The following is a 27,320-nucleotide window of genomic DNA, read 5'->3' on the forward strand; positions in this document are numbered from 1 at the left end:
GACTTACAGGACTTCTCAGAGGACACAAACTGCAGCCAAAGCAGGAAGCAATCCAGCAGATATGAATACCTGAATTCATAAAAAGACAAGGAACCTTTAAAACATGCTAATTTTATGCATCCCACATGCTCCATTAATTAAATATGAAAACACACAAACAGCCTGCTATAGTTTGTATATAAACGTTCATTCACAACATGAATCCTGTCAGAATCTTCTCAAACAAATGAAAATCTGCTCATGCTAGCATTTCTAGATATAGTAGGTGTATCCACATTTAAGAAGCTCCTAATTAATGCCATCATCAAAACAGTATGGCTATATTAGTAGCAGCATAGGCCTAAAGCTATACTATACTATGCAATATAAACAATCAGTACATGCAGGTTTTTTTGTAAGAAAATAATATATGGAATACTAAATTTGCTAGAATGCACAGTATAAATAGCACAGGGAGAGGAATACTGCATTCCACAATATAATGTAATCGCTGTAAATGTTCTCTTTGATTCATTATATGTACAGATTTACACAAAATTAGAATAAAACAATTCTTTCTGAGAATTGAAATTAATTGTTCATTATCTATTAATGATTATTTAATATTACAATATATTATTTAAAATTATTAGATATATTATTAAATTATTTTAATTTTTAATTTTTAATTAATATATATGCATATATAAATAAAATGAGAAATTGCATACAGTATATATATATATATATAATATTTTTTTTAATTGTTAATAATTATATATCTATATATTTTTTTAGTGCTGTCAAATGATTAATTGCGATTAACTGCATCCAAAATAAAAGTTTTTGTGTACATAATATATGTGTGTATTGTGTATATTTCTTATGTAGCCTATACATATATAAATACACACTCAGAATATATTTTGAAAAATGTTTACATGTATATATTTATATTTATATAATTTATATTATATATATATGAATATATTTAATATAGAAATATAAAATTTGTCTCAAATGTATATGTGCATGTGTATGTATTTATATATACATAATAAATATACACAGTACACACACACACACACACACACACACATATATTATGTAAACAAAATCTTTTATTTTGGATGTGATTAATTGTGATTAATTGTTTGACAGCACTAATTTCGTTCTCAATAGTTATATATCAAATTATTTAAAATATAAACACTATTAATAATATTTTTTATAATATATACAATATCTTGACATTTTTATTATATATATTTATAGATTTATAAATTACAGATGTTATTTATATATATAGTTAACTAATTATTTTAAATTAAAAACAATTAAATACAAAATATTTCATAATACATGTAATATCTTAATATTGTATTATATAATATATATTATATAATTTGTACAAAAAAAATATAAATGTACTAATGAACCGCCTTGCGTGACGTCATATTTAGGGGGCGTGTCATCGTGCGTTCAGCCGGACGTAAAGACGTAAAACAGCAACTGGTAACACAGCGTGGACATGTGAGTACTGCTACTGTTTGACATTTTCATAACTCTTCATTTAGTTCCGACGAGTAGTTCATGTCCATTTTATCGTTCATTGTAAATGCGAAACTGATTTCGCAAAGGTTTGCTCAGCTGTCACTGTTTAAAAAAAACAACAACTGTGATTGAGACCGCTGTGAAGAAATTATTAATTAATTTAATTTACCAAAAATACATTATCTGGTGTAAGATACTGGAAACACGTTTAATTCCGTTTATATGTTTTAAAAGAACCCAAAAATCACGGAGGTTACAACGTGTTCACAAACCAGCCTAACTAGTTCTACTTGAACGAGGCTTGTAGCAAAACCTTGAAAATCTCAGAACCTCAAAAAAAAAAAACCCATCTGAGTGCAAATAGTCTTACATGCATTAACAATAAATAAGCATTTTAAAATAGTTTATTATGTCATTGTTGACTGTGGCTGATGTGGCATATGCATATGTTTAATATACAGGGTTTCTGCAGGTTTTAAGAAGGTAAATGTAAGACTTTTTAAGACCAATTCAGTAAATAAATGTAATGGAAGACCGTACACCAGTGTGATCTCTCTAAATGTAAATGTTTTGTATTAGTAGTGCTTCACTCACAGTTTGAAAATACAACTTCCAACTGTTCTCCAATACTTTAATCCAGTTTTTAAAGAAAAAAGGGAAAATAAATGGCTTTAGCTCTGCACCAAATCACTAGAACATGGAAATAACTTTCCTGTGATCACAGAGTCAATAAGTGATGCTGTTCCTCAGTATTTTTGGCTTGTTTTCCACTGCGAATATCTAAAGATTCTTATATCAAGATACAGCAAAATTACATAAGAAATCTATCATGAGAAATTGATCAAAAGTGAGTTTGTGATAAAAAAAAAAAAAAACAGTTTGCTTAATTCAAGGGGAAAACAAGTTTTAATACTGACAGATATTTGTTCTTGCTTTAAGCATAAACCCACTTAAATTTGTTTAGAAAACAAGACTTCATATGTTCAGTTTGCATCTCAAGTAAATGCATCTTGATTTTAAGGACGTTTAGATATTTGTATTGGAAATCAAGGCAAAAATGCTGATGATGATATTAATTTTTTGCAGTGCATGCAACATTTAGCTTAATGCCATGACTTTATGAATTTAAGACTTTCTGCTCTGATTTAAGAGCTTTTTAGGCATGCATTTGTGCAAGGGTGAATTATGATCCACAGAAACCATGTATATATCTATTATTCTGGCTTCAGTTTTACATCTGTATATTGCAGGGAGGACACACTGCTGTGGATTGTGGGTGTGTTGTTACTCCTGTTCTGCAGTCTGGACGTGTGGTATTATATACGGGCAGTGGTTGTACTGAGCCGGGCCTGGTTCCTCTCACCCGTATTTGACATCACAGCAGAGCAGACCACTAGCGGACGAGTTGTTCTCCATGATGTTGACCTTTGCCACATGAACAATGCACGTTACCTGCGCGAGTGTGACTTTGCCCGTTTCTCTCTGTACACCCGCAATGGTGTGTTCAAGGCTTTAAGAGCTCTAGGGGCCAACATGGTCGTTGGGGCAACTACCATCCGCTATAGACGTCCGCTGTGTGTCGGTGAGGCATTTGAGATTCGCAGTCGAATCGTTACCTGGGACGAGAAGTCATTTTACCTGGAGCAGAGGTTTGTATCTTGTAAAGATGGGATGGTGTCGGCTTTTATGTTCTGCAAACAGAATGTCCTGCGCAGCAGTCCGGACAAGATCCTGCAATACCTGTGCAAGAGAAAGGTGAGCTGCTTTCATAGATTTACTAACACTTTTAACTCTCTGGTGGTCTTCTGTTATTTTAGACTGTTTTTTTACTTCATTGGAATGGTACAATCTTTTGACTTTTGTGGCAGTTGCTATATAAACACACAAAAATGTGGACATGATCTAGTCTATGGAAGTCTGTTTATAAATGTATAATTGCATGATAGAAATTCACAATTCAGATAAAATTCAGAATTTCAAGAAATAATGTTGAGAATTCAGAATTTCAGAAAAGAAATAAAATGGTCATTTGTTTTTGCATTTGCAGGTTTTCATTTTCATATTTTATTCCATTGCATAGAGCTTTCATAAAAGGATAAGTCATCTTTAAAAAATGTGAAAAACAGGTTTTTGGTGTTCAATCTATAAATCAGACTCAGTGAAGTAGTCTTTGATAATATCTAAATATGTATCCAAATGCAACTTTATAAAAGTAATTGTCTGAAAATATTTTTTATAAGCAATCAAAGAACACACAGCTCTATATAAACACCATATTAGTTATTAATAATATTAATATTTATTATTTTAAATAGAAATAAATGGTACATAATTTAGAGGTGAATATAGTGTATTACAATGAAATCCCCTACAAAAGCAAAATATTAAAGAATAAAGGATTCAATAATAAAATTATTGATAGTACATTTATTTCATGACCAGAGGGTTTCATTTATTTCATGACCAGAGGGTTAAAGAAATGATTCACAATTTATTTAAATAAATTTACATGTTGCAATCAAATATTAATTCCCTTTTTTTCAAAACACTGAAGCCTGACATTTATGAACTGATTTTGTAGGTAGAAGTGCCAGAATTTCCTGAAGACCTGCAGCACTGGATCAATTTCATCTCAGCCAGCAGTAAAGCCCTCAGGGGGGAACGTCAGCTCGATGATAAAAAGAACGAATGACGGCTCACTGCCTTAAATGAACTCTCAAACACTGGTTTACAAAAACACAACAAAGTTCTGATGCACGTACATTAATGCAAAATAAAACTGTGAGTTGTGCTGTATTCTAAATGCTGCATTATGTATTGTGCATACTGTAAGATTGAGAATATGCAGAAACAAAGAGATTTTTTATGGTGTATTACTGCCACTGACTGGACTGGAGTGTGAAGCATTAATAGCAAGGGAAATAAAACAAATAACTATGCCACTTATGCAGTATGTGTAATTTAAATTCCATTTTCTAATCCTGTTATTCTGAGATAACTATTTGTCTTTATAGTTTTGGCTGTCCTAATGCACAAATCAAAACATTTGGTAGATTTAAATGGATTGCATTATATATCTCAATTTCTGTAATAACTTTTACGTAAAATAATATACAGGTACATCTCAAAAAATTAAAAGGTCAATAGTTTTTGTCACTCATTTCAGAAAGTGAAACCCATATATTATATAGATTCATTACACATAGAGTGAAATATTTTAAAATTTTTATGATTATGGCTTACAGATAATGAAAACCCAAATTCAGTGTTTCGGAAAATTTGAATATTACATAAGATCAATAAAAAAAGGATATTTTAAACAGAAATGTCAGGCTTCTGAAAAGTGTGGTCATTTCTATGCACTCAATACTTGGTTGGGCCTCCTTTTGCATAAATTACTGCATCAATTCAGCGTGGCATGGAGGCAATCAGCCTGTGGCACTGCTCAGGTGTAATGGAAGCCCAGGTTGCTTTGATAGCGGCCTTCAGGTCATCTGCATTGTTGGGTCTGGTGTCTCTCATCTTCCTCTTGACAATACCCCACAGATTCTCTATGGGGTTCAGGTCAGGCGAGTTTGCTGGCCAATCAAGCACAGTAACACCATGGTCATTGAACCAGCTTTTGGTACATTTGGCAGTGTGGGCAGGTGCCAAGTCCTGCTGGAAAAGGAAATCAGCATCTCCATAAAGCTTGTCAGCAGAAGGAAGCATGAAGTGCTCTAAAATTTCCTGGTAGATGGCTGTGTTGACTGTGGACTTCAGAAAACACAGTGGACCAACACCAGCAGATGACATGGCAGCCCAAATCATCACTGACTATGGAAACTTCACACTGGACTTCAAGCAACATGGATTCTGTGCTTCTCCAGTCTTTCTCCAGACTCTGGGGCCTTGATTTCCAAATGAAATGCAACATTTACTTTCATCTGATAAGAGGACTTTGGACCACTGAGCAACAGTCCAGTTCTTTTTCTCCACAGCCCAGGTAAGACGCTTCTGGCGTTGTCTCTGGTTCAGAAGTGGCTTGGTAGCCCTTTTCCTGAAGACGTCTGAGCGTGGAGACTCTTGATGCACTGACTCCAGCTTCAGTCCACTCCTTGTGAAGCTCTCCCAAGTGTTTGAATCAGCTTTGCTTGACAGTATTCTCAATCTTGCGGTCATCCCTGTTGCTTGTGCACCTTTTCCTACTCAATTTCTTCCTTCCAGTCAACTTTGCATTTGATATGCTTTGATACAGCACTCCGTGAACAGCCACTCCTTTCAGTAATGACCCTCTGTGACTTACCCTCTTTGTGGAGGGCGTCAATGTTCGTCTTCTGGATCATTGCCAAGTCAGCAGTCTTCCCCATTATTGTGGTTTCAAAGAACAAGAGATACCCAGAATTTATACTGTAGGGATGGTCATTAATTTAAACTCAAATGTAAATATTCTAATATTTTGAGATACTGATTTTTGACTTTCATGAGCTGTAAGCTCTAATCATCAAAATTATTATTATTTAGACATTTAGCAGACACTTTTATCCAAAGCTAAAACTTTATAAATACTACCTATACACATTTTAAAAATAAAGAAATTAAATAAAAATGACAAATGCATACAACAAAATTTCAAAACTTAACATTTAAATAAAAAAACTAAAAATAAAGCTAGAAACAATTTAAAATATTAAAGAACAAAAGGTATAAGAGTATAATAATGATTCTAATATATAAGCCAAACACCAAAAAAACAACTATATATATGTATATGTACAACCACACACACATACATTATATACACAGTGCCCTCCAAAAGCACCGGAACAGCAAGAACAACAGACTGCAAACACCCGGGCCGACACCAAAATATGAACACGAGACGAGAGACCAACATCCCAGCCTCCACCCACAGGCATTCCCATCTGGATCCGACACACAACCCAGAAGACAGCACCCCCCGTCCGAACCCACACATTCTTCATGCCACCAAAAGTACTGGAACATTACTCATGTGACTGACAGGTGTGTTTTGTTGTCCTGGTGTGTCCTATTAATTGATTATTCAAACAATAAATAGCACTGAATGTCTGCACTCAGTTTCAGATCCGTGCAGCCTGCATTTATAGTTAGTTAGACGTGTAACCAGAGAGGTGTCTATGGGTGAAAAACGAGCAATTGTGAAGCTGAGAGAAGAAATCAATCAAACCATTGCACAAACACTGGCAATAGCAAGTACAACCATTTGGAATCTCCTGAGGAAGAAAGAAACCACTGGTGTACTAAGTAACACACCTCAAATGGGTAGATCCAGGAAACATATGCAGTTGATGACAGAAACATTGTGACAGCTGTAAAGAAAGACCATAAAACAACTGTTAAATTAAAACAAATGTTTTTTTTTTTATGTTTTACTTTACATGCAATGAATCTAAAATATATGTAAGTTTCACTTTTTGAAATGTTACAAGAAAAAAAATGAACTTTTTCATGATATTCTATTTTTTTTTTTTTTAGATGTACCTGTATTACTGCTTAAATGACATACAAAACATACCTCAGCATACAATGAATTGGGAATTATTCCAACATATCCAAGTAGCTGCAATAACGATTCTATTCAACCAATATAAATCATTTATTGAATGCTTTAAAAACGATAACAATTGTCATCATTGTCAAATCATAAAAATACAACTACAGCCCAGGGTCATTCAGTCTTTCAGTCCAGAGGACTTTAGCAAAACCATTGTTCTTATTGCTTTTACGTTTGTAGAGAATTCAATAGATTCAAAATACATTTTCATTTCAAGTTTGAATCTAAAAAAATAAAAAAAGGTTTGCATTCAGGAAATTTGTATAAATAAAATTGTGTCTTGGAAGCGGTGATGGAGTTCTGGCGTCACGCCGTTCGTCTGGCGGATGTAGTCACGTGGCCTCGTCAAACCAATCAGAGCGCAGCTTCTGTCTGTGCGGAAGTGCGTGAAGCCGGCGTGTTGCGGGTGTCAATAGCGTGAGTAACAAGAATATCATATTTGATAATATTATGATTATGAACACTCGTTTACCAATTTACACGTATTACAACTCAAACCGGTCTACGACCTTGTCTATGATTTACATGTACATCTGATATTTAATCTAAACGTTGATTTTTGATTCATTTCCGATATGAATAAATGTGAGGTATTTCCATAGCAGTTTTTAAATATATATATAAATAAATAAATAAAAAAGATGCAATCATGTCTTGTGTGTTGTTTTTAGCAAGCCGGGCCACGCTTGTTAGAAACTGTATGAATTATCCATGATGTGAATAATTAATAATGTTCACTGTGTAACAGAATCATGCTGCTGTGGATTCTGTCCGGCTCTCTGCTTCTGTTCGGCAGCTTTGACGTCTGGTACTTCTTGAGAGCAACGTGGATGGTGATCAAGTCCTGGTTCCAGGGTCCGGTTCGAGACGTTCTGGCGGAGCAGGTGGTCCACGGAAGGGTTTTCCTCCACGACCTGGACTTTATGTGTCACATGAATAACGCTCGCTATCTGCGCGAGTGCGACTTTGCGCGCTACGCGTACTGCACGCGGAACGGGCTCTTTCTGGCGGCGCGTGCGTTCGACGCCTCCATGCTGATCGGAGCCACCACCATCCGCTACCGGCGCTCGCTGGGGTTCGGCGAGGCCTTCGAGCTGCGCACGCGGATCGTGGCGTGGGACGAGAAGTCCTTCTACCTGGAGCAGAGGTTCGTGTCCAAGACAGACGGGTTCGTTTCTGCTGTCATGCTGTGCAGGCAGAATGTCATTCGCGGAAATCCACAGAGGATCTTGGATCACATTTGCAAGAGGAAGGTATGCATTTATACCGAGTGCATCATATATTTTGTGCATTAAAGTTGTTGCTTTCTTTTACTTTTTCTTTTTTACTTTTAAAAGCCCCAAATATGCTCATCCTTGAGCAAGAAACCCTCATCCTAAAATATAGTACTGTAGTGTTAAATGTTTGTGCGTGCATATTTTCTTACTTCTTTGAAATGTGTGTTATTTTTATTTTAGACAAATTTTATTGTAGTCTTATTTATTTATGTTTTACTTGTTACTTTTTGCATTTTTTGGACCCCCAAATATGGGCATCCTTGTGCCTGGGTCCCCCATTCTAAAATTTAAAAGGCAGTTGTATATTTTCATGTAAAATACCCAATATTATAAATATGTGTAAAATATAGTTTGAAAATATTTAGTTGTATTGCACAACATTAATTATATATTTTTTCTACTCACTGTAGTACTGTACTACTAGATGCATTATTTCTTTTTTAATTATTTAAATAAGTTTATTTTTAGTGTAGTATTTTTTTATATTTATTTTCATTAATTTTATTTATTTATATATATATATATATATATATATATATATATATATATATATATATATATATTCTGTCTTTGTGGAAGTGTGTGAAGCCAGTGTCTTGCGGGTTTCATATATAATAAATATATAATATATATTCAACCTGAATTCCGGAAATGTTGGGATTTTTTTAAAATTTGAATAAAAAGAAAACTAAAAGAATTTCAAATCACATAATCAAATTTTTTATTCACAATAGAACATAGATAACAAAACAAATGTTTAAATTTGTTTTGTTACAATTTTATGCACAAAATGAGCTCATGTCAAATTTGATGCCTGCTACAGGTCTCAAAATAGTTGGGACGGGGGCATGTTTACCATGGTGTAGTATCTCCTCCTCTTTTCAAAACAGTTTGAAGACGTCTGGGCATCGGGGTTATGAGTTTCTGGAGTTTTGTTGTTGGAATTTAGTCCCATTCTTGCCTGATATAGGTTTCCAGCTGTTTAAGAGTTCGTGGTCATCTTTGATGTATTTTTCGTTTAATGATGTGCCAAATGTTCTCTATAGGTGAAAGATCTGGACTGCAGGCAGGCCAGTTCAGCACCTGGACTCTTCTACTACGAAGCCATGCTTTTGTAATAGCTGCAGTATGTGGTTTTGCATTGTCCTCCTGAAATACACGTCGTCTGGAGGGGAGCATATGATGCTCTAAAACCTTTATGGGGAAGTCTGTGGCCTAATGGTTAGAGAGTCGGACTTGTAATCCAAAGGTTGCGGGTTCGAGTCCCCGGCTGGCAGGGATTGTAGGTGGGGGGAGTGAATGTCCAGCGCTCTCTCCACCCTCAATACCACGACTGAGGTGCCCTTGAGCAAGGCACCGAACCCCCAACTGCTCCCTGGGTGCCGCAGCATAAATGGCTGCCCACTGCTCCGGGTGTATGTTCACGGTGTGTGTGTGTTCACTGCTGTGTGTGTGCACGTTGGATGGGTTAAATGCAGAGCACGAATTCCGAGTATGGGTCACCATACTTGGCTGAATGTCACTTCACTCACTTCACTTTATATACCTTTCAGCATTCATAGTGTCTTCCAAAACATGCAAGCTGCCCATACCGTATGCACTTATGCTCCCCCATACCATCAGAGATGTTGGCTTTTGAACTGAACGCTGATAATACACTGGAAGGTCTCCCTCCTTTTTAGCCCGGAGGACACGGCGTCCGTGATTTTCAACAAGAAAGTCAAATTTTGGACTCGTCTGACCATAGAACACTTTTCCACTTTGGAACAGTCCATTTTAAATGAGCCTTGGCCCACAGGACACAACGGCGCTTCTGGACAATGTTCACATATGGCTTCCTTTTTGCATGATAGAGCTTTAGTTGGCATCTGCAGATGGCACGACGGATTGTGTTTACCGACAGTGGTTTCTGGAAGTATTCCTGGGCCCATTTAGTAATGTCAGTGTCGTCTGACGGCCCGAAGACCACAGACATCCAACAAAGGTCTTAAGCCTTGTCCCTTACACGCAGAGATTTCTCCAGTTTCTCTGAATCTTTTGAAGATGTTATGCACTGTAGATGATGAGATTTGCAAAGCTTTTGCAATTTGATGTTGAGGAACGTTGTTTTTAAAGTATTCCACAATCTTTTTACACACTCTTTCACAGATTGGAGAGCCTCTGCCCATCTTTACTTCTGAGAGACTCTGCCTCTCTAAGACATTCCTTTTATAGCTAATCGTGTTACAGACCTGATGTCAATTAACTTAATTAGTTGTTAGATGTTCTCCCAGCTGAATTTCTTTTTTTAATTTCTTGCTTTTTCATCCTTTTGTTGCCCCTGTGCCAACTTTTGAGACCTGTAGCAGGCATCTCATTTGAAATGAGCTAATTTAGTGCATAAAAGTGTAACATTTCTCAGTTTTAACATTTTTGTTCTTTGCTCTATTGTGAATAAAATATTGGCTCATGTGATTTGAAAGTCTTTTAGTTTTCATTTTATTCAAAAAAAACGTCCCAACATTTTCGGCAATTCGGGTTGTATTATTATTATTGATGTGCTATATATTTAAATGAAATGCATATTTTAATATTTTATTAAATTTTTATTTTAATCATATTTACTTATTTAGTTTATTATAATTAGTAGTATTACTAGTACTCTTACTTTTATTATTGTTAATTAAGTAATACATTTTTTTGGACCCTCTGAAGACAAAAAATGTCTATTAAAAATGTGTAAAATATTATTTGGAAAATAATTACTTTTTTTTTTCTACTCTGTATAGTACTGTACTGTTAGGTATAAATATTTATTTATTTTAATAAAATGTATTATTTAAATTTTATTTTTAATAATACTAATAATAATACATATTATTATTATTATTATTATTATTAACTTATTTTAAACATTTTTTACACTGTTTTTCTCTAAACATTTCCATGGACCCCCTGTAGGTCCCCAGACTCCAGTTTGAAATCCCCTGCATTAGAGCCCTAACAAACAGTACCATGGTAATACTATGCTTTTTTGACAATTATCATGGTAATACTATGACTCCTTGGCTTACCATGAACATGGCAATCATTTCAAGACACTTTGGTAATACCAAATTGTTAGACACGTAATCTGGTAATACCGTGGTTTTCTTTGAATTGTGTTCCTGTTGGACTAACAAAGTATATGTGTCTCTGATCTGAAGGTGGACTGTCCTGAGATTTCGGAGGATCTTCAGCACTGGATCAGGTTCATCTCTGCCAGCAGTCAGGCTCTGAGAGCAGAGAGTGGACTGGACGACAAGACCAAATGATCATTTCAAAGACTCTTACCGTACGCCTTCCTTCTGCATGTAAGTTTCCCGTGATGCTAACCTTGAAACCATAACTCTCTAAGTGTCCGTTTTAAAGTTACAAAAAGGTTTTCTGGTCAAGAACCTGTGGCTGTTGGCAGCTTCAGTGTTTACTCCACCACACCAGCCCTCCGTATAGTTTAAAAGTATTACAACATCATTATTGTACTCACAAAATCCATTCCAGAAGCTGCAAGAAATATGACTGACAAACCACAGAGCATGAATCTCTGTTGAGAAACAGAGCGCATGAACGAATGTTGAAAGCTTGACTCCATTGACTTGAACGCTGGGGACTTTTGAACGCTCCTATGACCAAATACGCACATGAACGTAAGAAAAATCACGTTAAAAGGATTTGCACTGAGTATTTTAATAATATAAATGGTAGATGAGTTCTGAGCAGTGAATTGCAACAAGTGTGTTTTATCATATCACATCATGGATTTGTTGTGCTGGTCAGATATGTTAATATTTATTCCAATTTAAAACTGAAACTGTTTATTATTTTTATTATTTATGAAAAGGGAACATGTATTTATTAAAATATTTTTTTCTGAGATTTGCATAATTTCTTTGAGAAGAGTCTGTATTTAAAATAATTTAAGCACCTGTAATGAAACTTGAAGACTTGCTTTATGAAATAAAATCGTGCATTATAAATAATGTTTGTATGTTTCTGAGTCATTAGAAGCATTTGTTTATAAACAGTGTTCATGTATCTGGATCAAGTGAGAGCAGCACTACTGCCATCTAGTGTGAAAAGACTGACATATCACGCTCAACTGGAAAGTTGAATTAAAAATGTACACGTTTTGCAGAATGGTATTTTATTTGGTTTGTCCCTCTTTTGAATCAATGGCAGCAGCACTGAAGCTCACATCAACAAAGCCTGATGTTCATGTTCTGCAGCATAACTTGCGATGTTCCTCAGAGCATCTTAAGCTTCAGCGTTAGCAAGACAATCTGACAAATTCTGTACAAAGTTTATGACTAAACCTATAAAAACTTTGTATTTATTTTACGACAGTTTTTCTTTGCACACACACGTTTTTTTAATTAAATAATTTATACTAAATGATTTTTTATACATTTTATATTTATAAATGTATAAATATATTATAAATTAAATATATGTTAATATATAATTATATGAATATATATGAATATATAATATATAAAATGTAATATATTTTATATGCAGTTATAAAAATTATATATACGTGTGTGTGTGTGTATATATATATATATATATATATATATATATATATATATATATATATATATATATATATATATATATAACACATAACACATTTAAAGTAAATAATAAATATTTATAATGTTTTATTTATAAGTTATATCTTAGATATTTTTATTTATATATATATATATATATATATATATATATATATTTGAATTGATTTACATTTACTTAAATATAAATATATACTTTTATGAATGTTTTTAAAATCTAAAATGCTTTTTAAATTTAAAATAAATTTAATATATTCTATGAAATAATTTATTTTTATTTTATTTATTTGTATGCTGATTTTGTGGTGACATACATGGCCTAGACTCATTTTTTTTTAACTGCACTAATGCTTAGTTTAACACTGCAGGCAGCTCAGTGTTTTCTGACATGCTCAGTTGTTGTGCAGAGCAGCTGTTCAGCCCCTCCCCCTCCTTTCAGACTCTGCGGTCACATGACTTCCTGCATAAACAAAGCTTGCCTGGGCTTCATTCTGCCACTGGGTTGGACGGCAAGAATCTTTTTAAAATGGCGCAAGCTGGGGTTTTCCTGGAGCACGACCAGTTCAACTGTTCCATATGCCTGGACGTCTTGAAGGACCCTGTGACTATTCCATGTGGACACAGTTATTGTAAAGGCTGCATTAAAGGCTACTGGGACCAGGATGACTATCTGGGCATCTATGGCTGTCCTCAGTGCAGGCAGAGCTTCGCTCCCAGACCCTTGCTGGGCAAGAACACAATGCTGGCTGATGTGGTGGAGAAACTGAACAAGACAGGGCTCCACGCTGGACCGACAGCATCTGATCCGACCCAAGCCGAACCCGGGGATGTGGAGTGTGATGTTTGCTCTGGGACAAAAAACAAAGCCTTTAAATCCTGCCTGGTCTGTCTGGCGTCTTACTGTGAGACCCACCTTCAACCCCACTACGAGTCTCCTGCCTTTCAGAAACACAAGCTGGTTTCTCCTTCAAAGATGATACAAGAACAGCTCTGCTCTCGCCATGATAAACTCCTGGAGGTGTTTTGCCGCACAGATCAGCAGTGTATTTGTTATCTTTGTTTAACAGATGAACACAAAGGACACGACACTGTTCTAGCTACAGCAGAGATGAATGAGAAAAAGGTAATGTGGTCGACCGTTTCTAGAGTGTGAGTCAGTAGAAACATGTCATGTTATGTAACCTGTGTTTTTCTTCCCAGAATACTCTGGCGGAGATGCAGAGGATTTCCCAGCAGAGGATTCAGGAGAGAGAGAAGGAGCTGGCCGACCTGAGAGAGGCTACACAGATGCTTACTGTCAGTGTGTGTGTGTGTGTGTGTGTGTGTGTGTTTCTCCTAACAGACTCCACTGAAGTTTCAAGGTCAATCAGTATCAGACCTTGTAAAACTTCTTTCGATAATAGTTTATTTATTAGGGGCAAACCCCACAGCTGCCTAGCTCCTTTTCTATATTAATATGCAATTTATTTATACTTGATAGATATATATATATATATATATATATATATATATATATATATATATATATATATATATATGAAGAAAACAGTTTTGTTTATTATATATATATATATATATATATATATATATATATATATATATATATATATATATATAATAATTATTATTATTATTATTATATATATATATATATTTTTTTTTTTTTTTTTTTTTTTTTTACAAATTAAGACTTTTTATTAATCAAGGATGCATTGATCAAAAGTGACAGCCAAGACATTTATAATGTTACAATAGATTTCTATTTCAAATAAACACTGTTCTATTTAACTTTTTATTTATCAAAGAATCCTTAACAGAACTGCATCCTGGTTTCCACAAAAGTATAAATAATATTTTTTATTTTATATTATTTATTTTGACCAGCAATTCAACATATTATAATTATTTGTGAAGGATTATGTGACAATGAAGACTGGACTAATGACTTTGCACACAAGAATAAATTACATAAAATAACAGAAATAAATTACATTTCAAAATAACAGAAAAGTTATTTAAAATGGTAATAATATTTAATATATGTATGTATACATAGATAGATAGATAAAAACAGCAAAATCTAACAAATTACTTTTCACAAAAAAATAAAATAAAATTGTATACAATTTTTTTCTTTTAAAGCTCTTGCCAATAATTGAAATCACAGCGGTCAATATCTCAGATTAAAGGGTCTGTCTTCAATAAAATAACCATATTTTAACATTTAAAAATCACTTTTTTTAATTTTTTTTTATTAAAATGTATTTGCATAACATAACCAAAGTAGTTGTCATATTTATATGTTAATGACTTCTGTTTTGATTGGCTACAGAGCTGGAGTCAAGACTTAGACCAAAACAAGACCTCTTACGCCTAGACTAGACTGAATAAGACTAAAATAAACGATTCAGATCCAGAGTAGACCCCTTTAGTCCCAGATCCAGCCCAAGACCTTTTGGTCCATATACCAGGCTGTCCGTTATAATAAACTAAAATAGTAATTAAAAAAAAAATGCTGAATGTATTGCAATATTCATTTAAAACACTTGAAAAAGCGCTTTTTTCATATAAATTGACCCTTTTACATTATAAATCTAATAATATGCTCTCAATCCTGTGCAAGTATCATACAAATGAGTTCCAGCTTTAACTGTGACCCTGACCAAGGTCTCAATTATACAGCATGGTCTCAAGGCTAAGGCTGTGTAAAGATTTCTGAAGAGCTGTTTTTGCACTTTAGTTTCAGAGAACGTTCTGCTTGAATTGAGTTCTGAAAGTTTGGGCACGTCTGCGTAGTACATCAAACTCCTACTTCAAAAGAGCAATAAAAATCCTGTTTTCTGCCACATGACCTCTTTAAAGCCGAAGTCACGCTTTATCATTCTGCTTTTGTCTCCTCTCAGCTCTCCGCACAGACGGCCCTCGAGGAGAGCGAGCGCATCTTCACAGAGCTGGTGTGCTCCATAGAGCGCCGGCGCACTGAAGTGACGGAGCTGATCCGGGGTCAGGAGAGGGCGGCAGTGAGCCAAGCTGAAGCACTCCTTCAACAACTGGAGCAGGAGATAACAGAGCTGAAGAAAAGACACGCTGAATTAGGAGAGCTCTCGCAAACAGACGACCATATTGCCTTCCTTCAGGTAATGCTGCCGCTTCTTCACAAATTGCTTTCTTATCCAAAGTCTCCGGAGTATCCTGAGGTTAAGTGCCTTGATTAAGCACACAGTGGTGATTAGTTTATGAAGCACATTTTCTGTTGTTTGAACCTGATCAGTGTTTTAGTGAGCGGCCCAGATCTTTAACCGCCAAGTAGCACTCACTCTATTGTAAAGTTTTATTGTTAGACGGCTCAGTTTCAATATCAGAAGCAATAGTTCACCAAAAGATGAAAACTGTCATTAATTCCTCACCTTCATGTTGTTTCAAACCTGTATGACTTTATGCTTTTCCATAACACTGTATGACACTGCTTTTTTCCATATCAAGAAAACATATCACAACCAGGGGCTGTCAAAGTCAAAAAGGACTGTAAGGTCCCTTTTTTTTGGTAACAGTTTACTTAAAGCCTTTATTTATAATTAATTCTAAAAGTAGTTTTAATATACTAATTATGCCTTATAATGCATTGTGTGATCCCATGAAAATTTTTTACCCACAATTATATACATTATAATACTTATCTATTCATTCTTACACAATTAGAAAGTGCATTAAAACACATGACAAATAAACCTTCAATTATTTTTTTCATGGCGGAAACAATCTCTTTTGCACTTACACTTTTGAACTTACAAATATATGTTGAGTATTAAAAATGTTCATTTTTGGGTGACCAATTCCTTCAGATGTGACCCCAAATTATGAGATATAACCTCGGAAATACAAAACGTCAAGTCAGAATTGTGAACTCGCAATTGTGAGAACAGTCTGAATTGCAAGATTCAATCACAAAACTTACCATAAACTGCAAGATATAAACTTAGAAATCTGAGACAGAAAGTCTGAATTGTCAGATAAACTCAGAATTGTGGGGAACTTTTGGGTGACAAGTTTTTCCTAAAGACCTGAGATCTGAGCCCACATTTGGACCTTTGGACCATTTGGATCTTCTGCCTTTTTTTCCGTTTCACAGGGTGATGATATATATATTATTATTTATTATTTTCAAAACTTCAAAGGACTAAAAAGAGCGGCACGGAATTGAGATTGCATCAGTATCTGCTTTTGTGAACTGAAACCAGTATCAGGAATTGTATTTGGGTTGCATGCAATGATTTATTAAAGTTTGAAGTCAGACCACTACCTACAGCTAACAGTTTTCATTCGATAATTCTGTCTTTCTTGTTCTGGTTCAGAACTGCAGGTCTCTGTGTGCTCAGCCTGTGCCTGTTGACTTGCCAAACATCACCTCTGACCCAAACTTTGGATCCATGATGACGGTGCTGACAGAGTTCAAGGCTCTCCTCGAGGACGTCTGCCAGGGAGGATTTGTCAGTATCTCAGAGAAAGGTGAACAGACTTTCAAGCCATTAAGGACTAAATCAATATTTCATTGTATTGTAAAATTACTTTGAGTACTTGATCTAACCGTCCCGTTCCGGTTTGCAGTGAATCACGTTACTATTATTGAGAGCACCAAACCAAAGACAGATTCAGAGTCCATTACAGGTAAGTGTCCATAGAATTAAAATTGCAATAAAACTAATATGTTCTAAAACCTAGTGAACTTGAACCACCATTTTTGGTTACCTGAAGAACCTTTAAGTGATCAGTTCTTAAAAGAACCCTTATTTTCTTTTTTGGAATGAAAAGTTTCCATGGATGTTAAAGATTCTTAATGGAACCAAAAATGACAATAAATCAGCTTTATTTTTACGAGTGTAGGAAACACAACTCAAATCAACTCACCGTTCAAATGTTTTGGGTCTGTTTTTTTTTTTTTTTTTTGGAAGAAGTCTTTTGCTCATCAAGGCTGCATTTACTTGATCAAAAATACAGTAAAAACAGTAATTTTGTGAAATATCATTACAATCTAATATAACTGTTTTCTACTTTAATATATTTTAAAATGTAATTTATTTGTGTGATCAAAGCTGAATTTTCAGCATCATTACTTCAGTCTTCAGTGTCACATGACCCTTCAGAAATCATTCCTATATGCTGATTTACTGCTCAAGACACATTTCTGATTATTATCAGGGATGAAAACAGCTGTGCTGCTTCACATTTTCTTAAGATTCTTTGATAAATAGAAAGTCCTTAAGAACAACATTTATTTGAAAAATATTTTTGTAACAATGTGGCTTTACTCATTTATCAATTTAATGTATCTTTGTGGGATGAAAGTATGAATTAACCTTTGAAGTGGATCAAAAGAAAAGTTCATCAAAGTTGTCCTAAGACAAGAATGCGTTTTGGTTTTAGGACAACTTTGATTAAAGGTTTTGATCCACTTCAAATGTCGTGATATATATATGTATGTATGTATGTATGTATGTATGACTATTTGAGCTGCCTTTGATCACATTTACCAAGGGTGCCAATATTTTTGGCTATGACTGTGTGTATGTGTATATATAAAGTTAATATTTAGATTTTTTTTTAACTCCACGTGAAGAAGCTTTCATTGCTAACAGGATGAATTGCTTATTTTGTAGCTTCATCACCGGTCTTTGGTCAGGCTGTCCAGAGCCCGTTTACCATTAGCGTCCCAACAATTAGTGTGTTTCCATTCTCATCATTTGGTGAGTATCAGGAAAAGCTTTTATTGTACACTTTTAAAAAAAATTCAGTAAAAATATGGGCCAGTGTTCTGTGAATTTTTTTTATTTATTTTATTTTCTGTATTGATTTTTTTACCTGTATTTTGAATTGCATTGTGTAGTGTTTTAAAGTTGAAAAGAAATGTCTGTAAATATACAGTAACAGACTTGTAATTACTTGTCATTTGCAAATTTTTCTACAGATTATTTTTTCTCTTACAATCTAAAATGTTGACCATCTCTGAGTCCCTTTTTTTTCTTTTTTTTTGCATACAATAAATAATTTTCTAATTTTCTGTTTCCTCTTCAGGATCCCGATCACAAGGTCCTCGACAGAGACTGCAGCCACGTAGGAGACGAAGGTAGCCTTAAGATCGGCCTGAGAAATGCCTGATTAGAATTCAGTCAAGAAGCCAATGCCGGTTTGTGGTAGTTTTTTGGAACATGTACATTTTCATGGTTAAAAAAAACTGTAAAGCTATATTAACCGCAAACTCTTATTACTATATAAGACCGAAATGTAAATGCAGATGCGTTTCAGTGTCTACCGTCCAAGTCTCAACGGTATTAACTTTAATCTTATGTTAATCTGTATATTTTACAATTACAGATGTGTTTGGAGTGAAAGTTGCAATATTGTGTGATCAAAACCTTTCAAAATAATTACTTGTTGATTAAGCTATGATTATAGTATTTTCCTAAGTATTAATCATACGCATTATAGAGTGTTATACTTGTAAATTATCAGTGCTTTATTCACTGACGCTGTCTATCTATTAACAGATATTCATTTTAGCTTTTTACTATATGTTTGAGATGTATTTGTGTGTATTAAACATTGTTTAATTGCAAGAATTTTTAAAATGAGGATGTTAAATACTTATTTTTCATATTATGAAAAATAAAGTTTCTTCCAAACAGTTTGACGGCTCTGGTATTTTACTGTGTAGCCAAATGAAAAAATGACTGACTCATGATTCAATGCACTTGACTTGAGTTTTCATTTCCAGTGTGACAAATTAACCCAAGACAATATCAATTATGGTTTTTAACATCTCTTTATTTTGGAAGCCCATTTTTGCCACATAAGAAACTAAAATAGTCTTGGTAATCATAATAGTAAATTGAAATTGTGATTAAAAAACAATTGCGACATGAAAAATGAATTACGATATTAAATATGAAATGCAATTAAAAACTTGTCCCATAATTATGACTCAATATCTCATATTTAGAGTTGCCATAATTGTCATAACTTGTCATGATTTTGTCTCATAATTTATGTCTACATATAGACTTAATTAGAACTTTTTATGACTTTTATCTCATGACTGTCTCAATTTAGATTTTCTCATAATTGTGATTTAATGTTCCATATAAGTCATAATTATAACTTATGTCATTTCATCTTTTCATCATCATCTATTAAAGCATTTTTATTTTATTTTTCCATACATTCTTGATTATTTTAGCAACTAAAGAGAAAAGATTCCCTGAAACAATTATCTGAACATCTGGATCTGCACAGATTTACGTAAAATCCTCATGAAAGGCAAAATCAATCTGCTCAAGGAAAAGACAATTCTCTGGCTGTAACTCTGACTGAATTGTATAATCAGTCATGTGATATTTACAGTTGCTTTAGAATAAACAAAACGGCTTTAGTGTAAAACATGATGGTCATCTCTGTATGATGTAAAATGCCCAAAACTCTGTAATTAACCCAACTTATAAATACTTAAATTCTTGAAGTTTGGGGGACAAATATAAAACTATGACTATAGCCTTCATGCTTGAACTTAGTTTTTTTTTATTTATTTACAACTACTTTAAAGGTGGAAATCATTTATTTGTGGAATTTATGTTCGTACTTGAAATGCAAATCAGTTGTGCATGTTTGACTGAAGGCCTTTCATGCATTACACCAGAGGTCTGTTCCATAAAACAAGTTCACCAAATAAGCCAAGCTTATTTCAGTTAGTCTGACTTATTTTGAACCAAATCAAATGACTGAGTCAGACTAACTGAAATAAGCTTGGCTTATTTGGTAAACTTGTTTTAAGAAACAGGCCCCAGCTCAGGTTAACAACGAGAAATGATTACATCATTTCATAAAACTCTGTGTTTTCATGTGTAGTAGCAAAAACTAATAAGTGCTTTGAAGAAAACAACACGCATGCAGTTTATTATTATATAGACTCACTATACACAGAAAAGACGAGTTCGAGCATGTCATATAAAGACCAAATAACTGCTTATGAGTCATGTCATAATTATGACTTTATACTGTATCTTAGAATTATGACTTTTATTTTATGACTTAGCATCTCATAATCCTGAATGAGCTCACTGAATCCATCAGATCAGCTACTGAATCAATATATGACTCACCAAACTATAAGATCAATGTTAATGCATCATTTAATATAGACAATTGTTTTTATTTGCTGTACAACCAAAAAGCAAAATATATTTCCTTCTATCCGTAGTTTATATCTCACTTTAATGTCTTTTTTCATGTTTGACCTTTTTTTTTAGCTTACCTGAAGCCTTATGGCAACGCAATAATATTGGTAAATGTAGCCAGTTTAATAATATGATAACGAAAATAACTAAAAGAGAACAAAAACTAAAAAGTTAGAAAATTATTAAAAGAATAGAATGTAGCTGCATGGTATGAGATTTAGTGACTTTCATGGCACTTGTTCGGTGAACGTAGGCAAAAATGGTCTTAAAGTCACATTTGCATTGTTTAAAATGCCACATAAATGTGATTTTTTTTATTATAACGTTTCATTAATGATAAACAATAGTTATATAATTTGAAAGCACAGACTTTCTTCGTTCTGTCAGTGATTAATACTCAAAAATAATGGAGCAGATCACATATAATATAATGTAAAGCGTGTAAAGCAAACTCGTGCACCTGCAACATTATATTTGCATAAAAACAACAAAAAAGTGACCTCCTGTACTTGGTGATTGGCTGCAGGGTGTTTCGGCCTGAAACCCGATAAGCTTCTACTGTTTATACACAAACACTATTGTTCTCTCTGTCCTGCCTTGGCGACCAGCTTTCTTTTCCCTCTCCTCTAACATGTGTACACATGTAGGAGAAAATGGCAGGAATGAATATCTCTGTGGATAAGGAGCAGTTCTCTTGCTCTGTGTGCTTGGAAGTGCTGTGGGAGCCGGTCACCATTCCCTGCGGACACAGTTATTGTATGGAGTGCATTAAAGGTTACTGGAGGAAATGCGAGTTGAAAGAGGAATACAGCTGCCCTCAGTGCAGACGCACTTTTAGTCCTAAACCTGTGCTCTGTAGAAATACCATGCTGGCTGATATTGTGGAGAAACTGAGGAGAACCGGCGTTCAAGATGCTGGTGGGAAAGCAGCAGATGTCGAATGTGATATTTGCACTGGGAAGAAACATCGAGCTGTTAGGTTTTGTGTGAAATGTCAGATGTTTTACTGCGAGATGCACCTGAAACCTCACAATGAAAGGAATCGTGGCAGAACGCATCCGCTTACTGAAGTTACAAAACAACCGCAGAAGAGAATCTGTTCACGGCACAATAAATTGCGAGATGCGTACTGTCGCACAGACCAACAATGCATTTGTAGTTTGTGCTTCAAAGACGGACACAAGGGGCACAGCGTGGTGAAGGTGATGGAGGAGAGGATGGAAATACAGGTAACAAAAACTAGAGAAATCAGTGAACTGCACAAAGTAGAGTTCAAAGATGAAAAATTCTCACATGTATGGTTTTCAAACAGAGACATCTTGAGGAAGCATGGAAAAAGTCCAAACTGAGGTGTAAGGAACGAGAGAAAGAACTCAGAGATATTGTAAAATATGTCAAGGTAGGTTTACTGTCATTGTGTAAAAAAAAAAAAAAAAAAAAAAAATCACACAAAATAACAGGTTTCTTATTTTTGGGTGGAACAAAACTATGGTTCTGCTTTGCTTTGCCCAAAATTTTGCAATTTTAATGTCTAGTTCAGAATTATACAAATGGTTGCTTAGTGAAAAAAAAAAGGGAATACAATTGGAATTGATTGCAATTGAGTGGCAATTGTACTGAAAACGACTGTCATGAATGGACTATGAAAAATACAGAAACGGAGTATATTTTGTGTAATAATCTACAAATCAGTCATGACAGCTTTGAAGGTGTAAACTCTAAAACCTCAAAAGTGTGAAACAGGCACACATATGAACTGCTGTGACTGTAACACAGAGCAAACTTTTGCTAATTTGCATTTCAAATAATTTCATTGAAACTTTGGCAAAAGTAGTCTTTGATCATGTATAAATATATATATCCAAATGCAGAACCTAACAAAAGTAATTATGTCTGAAATCTGTTCAACAACTAGGGATTGCACAACCCTGTTTATAGTGGGCTACACAAGCATTTCTTGCCATTCATAAGTACTGGGGCACAGACCTTCATCAAAAATAGTATTGCTACATATTTTGATAATCTATATCCATGTATCTAAAATACAGCATTTTTACCTGCAGTACAGAGTGTGCTGCTCGTCACAATGAGCACAGTAAAGAGTGGCTTCATCTCTGACATACGAACAATTCGGTGTGAGAAAATGCTGCAAAACATTCAGTGCATGAGTGATCCGTATCAATCAAAATGAATTGCAAACTAGTTCAGACCTTTCATGATTCATTCATGAATTGCTAAACAACTAAACGAAAAAACACATGATATGACTGCTGAAATATTAAGGAAAACGATATACAGTAATATCCATCAGACAAAGATTTTTCAGTAATATTTCACTCAGGTGCATGGCAAATTGTATTTTTAACTGTACAAAAACAATCCATTATGCTGCCTGATATTGCAAACAGGCATTTGATATAAAATATTATTTCATTTATTATCATAATCACATTGGTTTGTAGTGCAAATTAATACTTTTGCCATTTACTGCCCTTATTATTCTTTTAGCTATCTACCTATAGTCCACGACGCAGAGTGGCATTTTTTTCTTGACGAGAAATTCTCTGGTTAACACACAATTCAATGGGATGGAATGAACTTTCTGACCCCGACATGTGCGCTGCGAACTGCAAATTTTCCTGTGACGTGAACCGTGAAGCGGTCTATAGCGGCGCAATGAATCAGAAATTCATGAAAATCTAAATTTTGACTTACATTTTACTTACATTATATTTGACTTATAAGCTTATTTCCACATTTCAAAATAAGACAGACTATTCATTGGATTTTAAATACATTTGCTCAATTTTTAACCTAAATAATGTTTAAAAAATTCTAAAAATGATAATGGAATGTTTTTTTATGTAATAAACGGAGCGTAATTTTGAGATAAATATTTTTTAGTGCTACAAAATCTCTTCAAACTACAAAATAGCAATAAAAAAATATAGAACATTAATTTTTTTAAATTCTGTAGAATGGTGTGACCCATAATTGAACAATGCCAAAAGGTTGAACGGTGACCTTTCCGTCATTTCTTTAGCGTTCAGCACAAGCGGTTGAGGATGACAGCGAAAAGATCTTCACGAGACTGCAGCGCTCTGTTGAAAGAAAGCATTTGGAGGTGAAAGAGCTGATCAGAGGTGAGGAGAGGACAGCTCTCGGCCAGACGGATAAGCTTCTGGAACGATTGAATCAACAGATAGTTGAGCACAGGAGAGGAGAAGCCGAGCTAGAGGCACTCTCAAACACTGAGGATCATATCCGTTTCCTGCAGGTGAAGTCCTGGGTCTGAAACATGAACTGAATTTGTTTATTTGTGCTGGAGGTTATGAAACTAAAACACTATGGGAACCACAAGGCCATGGCATAGCATTCTCTTTGTTTAGCCTCTATAGGGGAATTTGGCCCAGTGAATATAAAGGTGTGGGTTTGCTTACTTGCTGTTCGCTAACACGCTAGCTTTACCTGTCTGACTCACCTGTGCAGAACTATAAGACGCTCTGCGCCCCTCCTGACGCTGGGGGGCGGCCCAGCATCGACGTCCATCCGTACTTCTCCTTGCTGATACTGAGAAAAGCTCTTGAAGAGCTGAGAGATAAAGTCAACGAAGTCTGTGACAGAGAATCGACAAAGATCGCAGAATTAGGTGAGTGTAGAAACTCAGATACACAAGGTAGCGGACTATGGTGGACTTAGTAACCACTTAAATGCATGAAGGAAATATGAACTGATTTGAAAAACATTTTAATAAACTAATTGACAAATAATTAGACATTCTAAATATTTTTAAATAATGCAAAATACCATTTTATAATTAACTCAAATTATTAATTAAATATTCTAAATTCTTTAAAATCATTAGAAAATGTAGTTAAATAACATGAAAATAACAAAAAATACATTGTAAATACCACAAATGACACATAAATACAAATTTTAAAACTTAAAAAAAAAAATACAAATGAAGTTCATATTTCTTTTATTTTCTTAATTTAAAAACAGTTAAATATAACAAAATATAATAAATTATTTCTAATAATAAATACAAGTCAAAAATTAAAATGAGAATTATTTGTAATCGTAAACTTTTTTGTTTAGTTTAATATATATATATATAAAAATATGTGTGAAAGAAGAGTTCATTTGCAAAAAATGATTTATATTTACATTTCCAAATGAAACTAAATGGAGTCCTTCATTTTTATGGGACCTTGAATGTGATTTCACCAAGTACAACATGTTCCAGGAACATCATTCCAATCAGATTTGAGTTGAACTTTTCAGGAAATCTCAGTTTTAGGCATACGACCAGGGTTAGGTGCTTCTAGACCCTTGTTAATCATTTCCCACTGATTTTAGGGATAAATTATGGGTAGGTTTAGGGGTAGGGATTGGGTTAAATCTATATTTCTGGACATTAATGTTGATCTGGGATCAACAAAAGAAGTTGATCCAGGAACATGTCTTACTTGGCAAAATCATGGCCTCAACAACTGATTACTTGGAATGATATAAACATCAGCAGTCGATGCACAAATGGCTCTTGACAGTGGATACCCTTATATTTACAGTTGATGAAGAGCACGATCGGTCAGCTGAAAACTCCCTGAGCTGTCCGTTGAACACTCATACAGGTACAGACACGCACATCCCTCCCAGCAAGTGAGTCATCAAACCGCATCAACCCATGTTTACCACTGTACATCACAACTCTTCTGATGTAATTCACCTCACTGACCTTTTCCAGCCCATAGATATTTACACCAGACTGAGCCGAGGACCAGAGGAGATTTCTTACAGTGAGAGTTCAGAGTTCATTCTTGGATGAGACCAAAGACTTAAAATATACAAAAGACGGTACACTCATATTACTTATGAATAGGAGAAAGTGTAACACGCAATAATGGCAGAATATTACAGCAGCTGCAGATATGGAAGCCTGTTTCAGCCACAGAATTAAATAATAAAAGGTGATTGCTACGGTTTTTCCTTCTCACAATTGCGAGCTTATTTCTCACTTTATATCTTGCAGTTCAGATTTTTCCAAATTGCAACTTTATTTCTCACAATTGTGAAAAAAGTCAATTGTGAGAGATAAACTCACAATTTTGAATTTGTCTTAAAACTCCAAGTTTGTCTTGCAATTCTTTTTTCCCCTCAGAATTGTTTATGTCTCACTAATTCTAACTTTTTTCTCAGAAACACGCAATTTTCGTTCAATTGCGACTTTGCAGGCTCTTCCATAAGAAGCTCCGGTTACTATCCACCTTATTTTTCAATGCGGAAGTAAGCTGTTTTCTATCAATGTGTGAGACTTCCGGTTCATTAGCCGCTGTAGGGAAATAACGAGAAGAATATCAAAGTGCAGTAAACGGTAAAACAGTGTTCATAACTAAGATAACACATTGAAATAAGGTAAGACACACCAGTTTGAAATATCAATCCACAAAGTGAGCGGTGTTGTACATCTAAATATAGCTGGAAGCGGATGACACCGGAAGCCAGACGCACTGAGCCACTGAGTAACATGACTTGCCTCAAAGGGAATTCTTAGTAAAGTATCCTCTCTCTTTCAGACTGCTGCGATTTGACAGACCCAAACACAGCCAACTCTTGCCTCCACCTTTATGGAGATAGTACAGAGGTCACGACCGACCATGAGGAGCAGCCGTACCCCGATCACCCAGAGCGCTTCATCAGCTGGGCTCAAGTCTTGTGCACCGAAGGTCTGTCTGGACGTGGATATTGGGAGGTGGAGTGGAGAGGCGGTGGAGGAGTTTCTATTGGCGTTTCCTACAGAACTGGAGGAAATATGGACCAAAAACTGGGATGCAATTTGAAATCGTGGATCTTAGATTTCTCATTATCTTTGTTTGTTCCAGCACAATAAGTTTAGTGTAGAAATACACACTCCAATGCCTCACAGAGTCGGCGTGTATCTCAATCACAGCACTGGAACACTGGCGTTTTATTGCATTTCTCTGGCAAACGATACCATGATTTTGCTGCATCACGAGCAAACTACATTCACTCAGCCTCTCTATCCTGGTTTCTGGGTCGGACTTGGATCTACTTTGAAACCTTGTTGAACGTTCAGCTTAGTTATGCATTCTGTGCT

The 27,320-nt window shown here is 34.8% G+C and overlaps 3 protein-coding genes and 1 pseudogene across 4 annotated transcripts; all 4 read left to right on the top strand.

The window, feature by feature from the left end:
- The first annotated feature begins 1,440 nt into the window (after nt 1–1,440).
- On the top strand, nt 1,441–4,850 carry LOC306881902 (protein THEM6-like). Its single transcript, XM_079436254.1, has 3 exons — nt 1,441–1,512; nt 2,784–3,288; nt 4,115–4,850. Coding segments are annotated over exons 1-3 (618 nt in total). The 5' UTR covers nt 1,441–1,510; the 3' UTR covers nt 4,226–4,850.
- A 2,620-nt stretch (nt 4,851–7,470) lies between these two features.
- LOC306881903 (protein THEM6-like) lies at nt 7,471–12,171 on the top strand. Its single transcript, XM_079436255.1, has 3 exons — nt 7,471–7,525; nt 7,857–8,361; nt 11,571–12,171. The coding sequence occupies exons 2-3, from the start codon at nt 7,861–7,863 to the stop codon at nt 11,676–11,678; spliced, it is 609 nt and encodes a 202-aa protein (XP_079292381.1). The 5' UTR covers nt 7,471–7,525; nt 7,857–7,860; the 3' UTR covers nt 11,679–12,171.
- Nucleotides 12,172–13,410: 1,239 nt separating this feature from the next.
- LOC306881901 (E3 ubiquitin/ISG15 ligase TRIM25-like) lies at nt 13,411–19,714 on the top strand. Its single transcript, XM_079436253.1, has 7 exons — nt 13,411–14,097; nt 14,175–14,270; nt 15,878–16,111; nt 17,327–17,480; nt 17,580–17,639; nt 18,629–18,715; nt 19,044–19,714. The coding sequence occupies exons 1-7, from the start codon at nt 13,501–13,503 to the stop codon at nt 19,097–19,099; spliced, it is 1,284 nt and encodes a 427-aa protein (XP_079292379.1). The 5' UTR covers nt 13,411–13,500; the 3' UTR covers nt 19,100–19,714.
- Nucleotides 19,715–21,852: 2,138 nt separating this feature from the next.
- Nucleotides 21,853–27,291, top strand: LOC306880931 (tripartite motif-containing protein 16-like; annotated as a pseudogene). Its single transcript has 7 exons — nt 21,853–22,428; nt 22,512–22,598; nt 24,243–24,476; nt 24,689–24,848; nt 25,774–25,836; nt 25,950–26,001; nt 26,779–27,291. The product of its transcript is annotated as a tripartite motif-containing protein 16-like (transcript).
- The last annotated feature ends 29 nt before the right edge of the window (nt 27,292–27,320 follow it).

This window comes from Barbus barbus, assembly GCF_936440315.1.
Source record: "Barbus barbus genome assembly, chromosome: 15".
Taxonomy (NCBI): Eukaryota; Metazoa; Chordata; class Actinopteri; order Cypriniformes; family Cyprinidae; genus Barbus; species Barbus barbus.